This window comes from Seriola lalandi, unplaced genomic scaffold (assembly GCF_002814215.2).
Source record: "Seriola lalandi dorsalis isolate HSWRI2012SDOR001 ecotype SW California unplaced genomic scaffold, Sedor1 jcf7180001974382, whole genome shotgun sequence".
NCBI classification, from domain to species: Eukaryota; Metazoa; Chordata; class Actinopteri; order Carangiformes; family Carangidae; genus Seriola; species Seriola lalandi.
The window spans coordinates 1-2,098 of NW_019445048.1; the positions used below are offsets into that span (position 1 = coordinate 1).

Genomic DNA, 2,098 nt, shown 5'->3' on the forward strand with positions numbered 1-2,098 from the left:
GCCCCCCTCTAATACCCTCCATAATAACCACCTGCAAAGCTTTGACAACTCTGTAAATTTACATGCAGTGTACAACTGTTTGTGTCCACAGATGAACTGTCAGTGAAACAGCCGGTTGCTGTCCTGAAAGCACCGAAGGTCTGGGGAGCTCTGCATGGTAGGACTTTTTTCTTTGCCTGTTATTACACCATTTGAAAGCAAACTCTGCTTTTGTGACATTTATTTTCATTATTTATTAATTAATTGTTATTATTTCTTTTGAATAATTGTTTGGTGTAATGTACAATACATCAGAAAAAAAGTGATAAATGCCCGTCACAATTTCTCAGAGCTTAAGATAATGTCCTTAATATTGGAAATTATTTTCAATCAGTGATTCAAAACCCGAAAGACAAACAATGTATAATGATATAAAACAGAGAAAAGCAGAATCTAAGAAGCAGGAAGCAGAAATTACAAATTACACTCATTATGCTGAAGTCACCATTACGACCGATGATCACAGATAAAAGTCTGATACAAAGTTTCACTTTGTTGTTGCCCTCACTCCTTGTACGATAAAATTACAGTGTGCTTGTTTATTGCCCTATCTAAAGGCAAATGACTTTCAAGAACTGCACCTGATTAATTACGATGTTTGCTTTTATTTTTCATTGTTTCCATGGTTTTTAGGTTTGGAAACGTTCAGCCAGTTGGTGTATGAAGATGAATATGGAGCTGTAAGTGAAGGACAATATGAGTGTTTCTAACTTTCTAATCTTAATGAGGACATTTTGTTGCACTTGACATCCACAGCTGGTCAGCCTTGCTGTATATGAGCCAGGCTTTAACTCAAGCTTATTTCAACTGTGTTTCCAGAAAAGCATCAATTCCACAGCAATCATTGACTTCCCCAGATTTGCACATAGAGGCATCTTACTGGACACCTCTCGGCACTTCCTGCCCATTAAAGTCATCTTGGCTAATCTGGTACGTCAATAATAAGAGCTGCTTATTTTGTTTGTCTCATTTCTAATTTTCATTTACAATTTTAAATACATAAATCCTTTGTCCATTCATACAGGAAACAATGGCGATGAACAAATTCAATGTCTTCCACTGGCACATCGTCGACGATCCATCCTTCCCATACCTGAGCCGAACGTTCCCACAGCTGAGCCAGCAGGTCAGTGCGACTGCGTTTTTCATATTAGCACACTGTATTTGTTACAATCCACCAGAAGAGCTTATTCGTCACACTGTTCACAGGGATCTTACCACCCGTACACACACGTGTACACGCCCGCTGATGTGAAGATGGTGATTGAGTTTGCACGCCTGAGAGGCATTCGCGTCATCCCAGAGTTCGACACTCCGGGACACACACAGTCCTGGGGCAAAGGTGAGAATTACTACTAATAACTGGTGGAGAGGAGCTTTCTGTGTCACCGCCCTTTTTTTGTACGCACCTGGAAACACTATCTGAAAACAATAAAGCATAAAAAAAATGAATCTAACCTGTCTGTCCCTCTCAGGCCAACCCGATCTGCTCACACCGTGCTACTCTGGCGCCGAACCCTCCGGCTCCTTCGGACCAGTAAACCCCATCCTGAACACCACGTATGAGTTCATGGAGCAGTTCTTCAAGGAGGTCAGCTCTGTGTTCCCTGACGCCTACGTTCACCTGGGAGGCGATGAGGTGGACTTCAACTGCTGGTGAGACGGTGTACGCGATGTTGGAAACTTCTCAGCATCAGAGACCGGACAAGCGTTAACATCTGCTGCTGTTTTTGCTCTGACCTGCAGGAAGTCCAACCCGGACATTAAGAAGTTCATGGATCAGCAAGGCTTCGGACAGGACTACAGCAAACTGGAATCATTCTACATCCAAAAGTTTGTTTCACATTTATACCTTAGTATTTTCCTTGATCCCTACATTTTATTCCTAATTTCTTTCCATGTTTTATTGTCCTTTTAGACTCTTGGATATCGTCACCACCACCAAGAAGGGCTACATGATCTGGCAGGAAGTCTTTGACAATGGTGTTAAGGTAAAATAGAAATTGTGTGTTTTGCTGTCTCAATTAAAGTTATTTGCATGTTAGAGTTAAGAATGAGG

At 41.5% G+C, this 2,098-nt stretch overlaps 1 protein-coding gene across 1 annotated transcript; it reads left to right on the forward strand.

Annotated features, from left to right (window-relative positions):
• Positions 1-57: 57 nt before the first annotated feature.
• LOC111653965 (beta-hexosaminidase subunit beta-like) lies at positions 58-2,083 on the forward strand (the record flags this gene model as incomplete). Its single annotated transcript, XM_023404759.2, has 8 exons — positions 58-157; positions 673-719; positions 859-969; positions 1,064-1,165; positions 1,249-1,381; positions 1,515-1,695; positions 1,786-1,872; positions 1,958-2,083. Coding segments are annotated over 8 exons (843 nt in total), but the record flags the coding sequence as incomplete, so codon positions are not given.
• Positions 2,084-2,098: the final 15 nt, after the last annotated feature.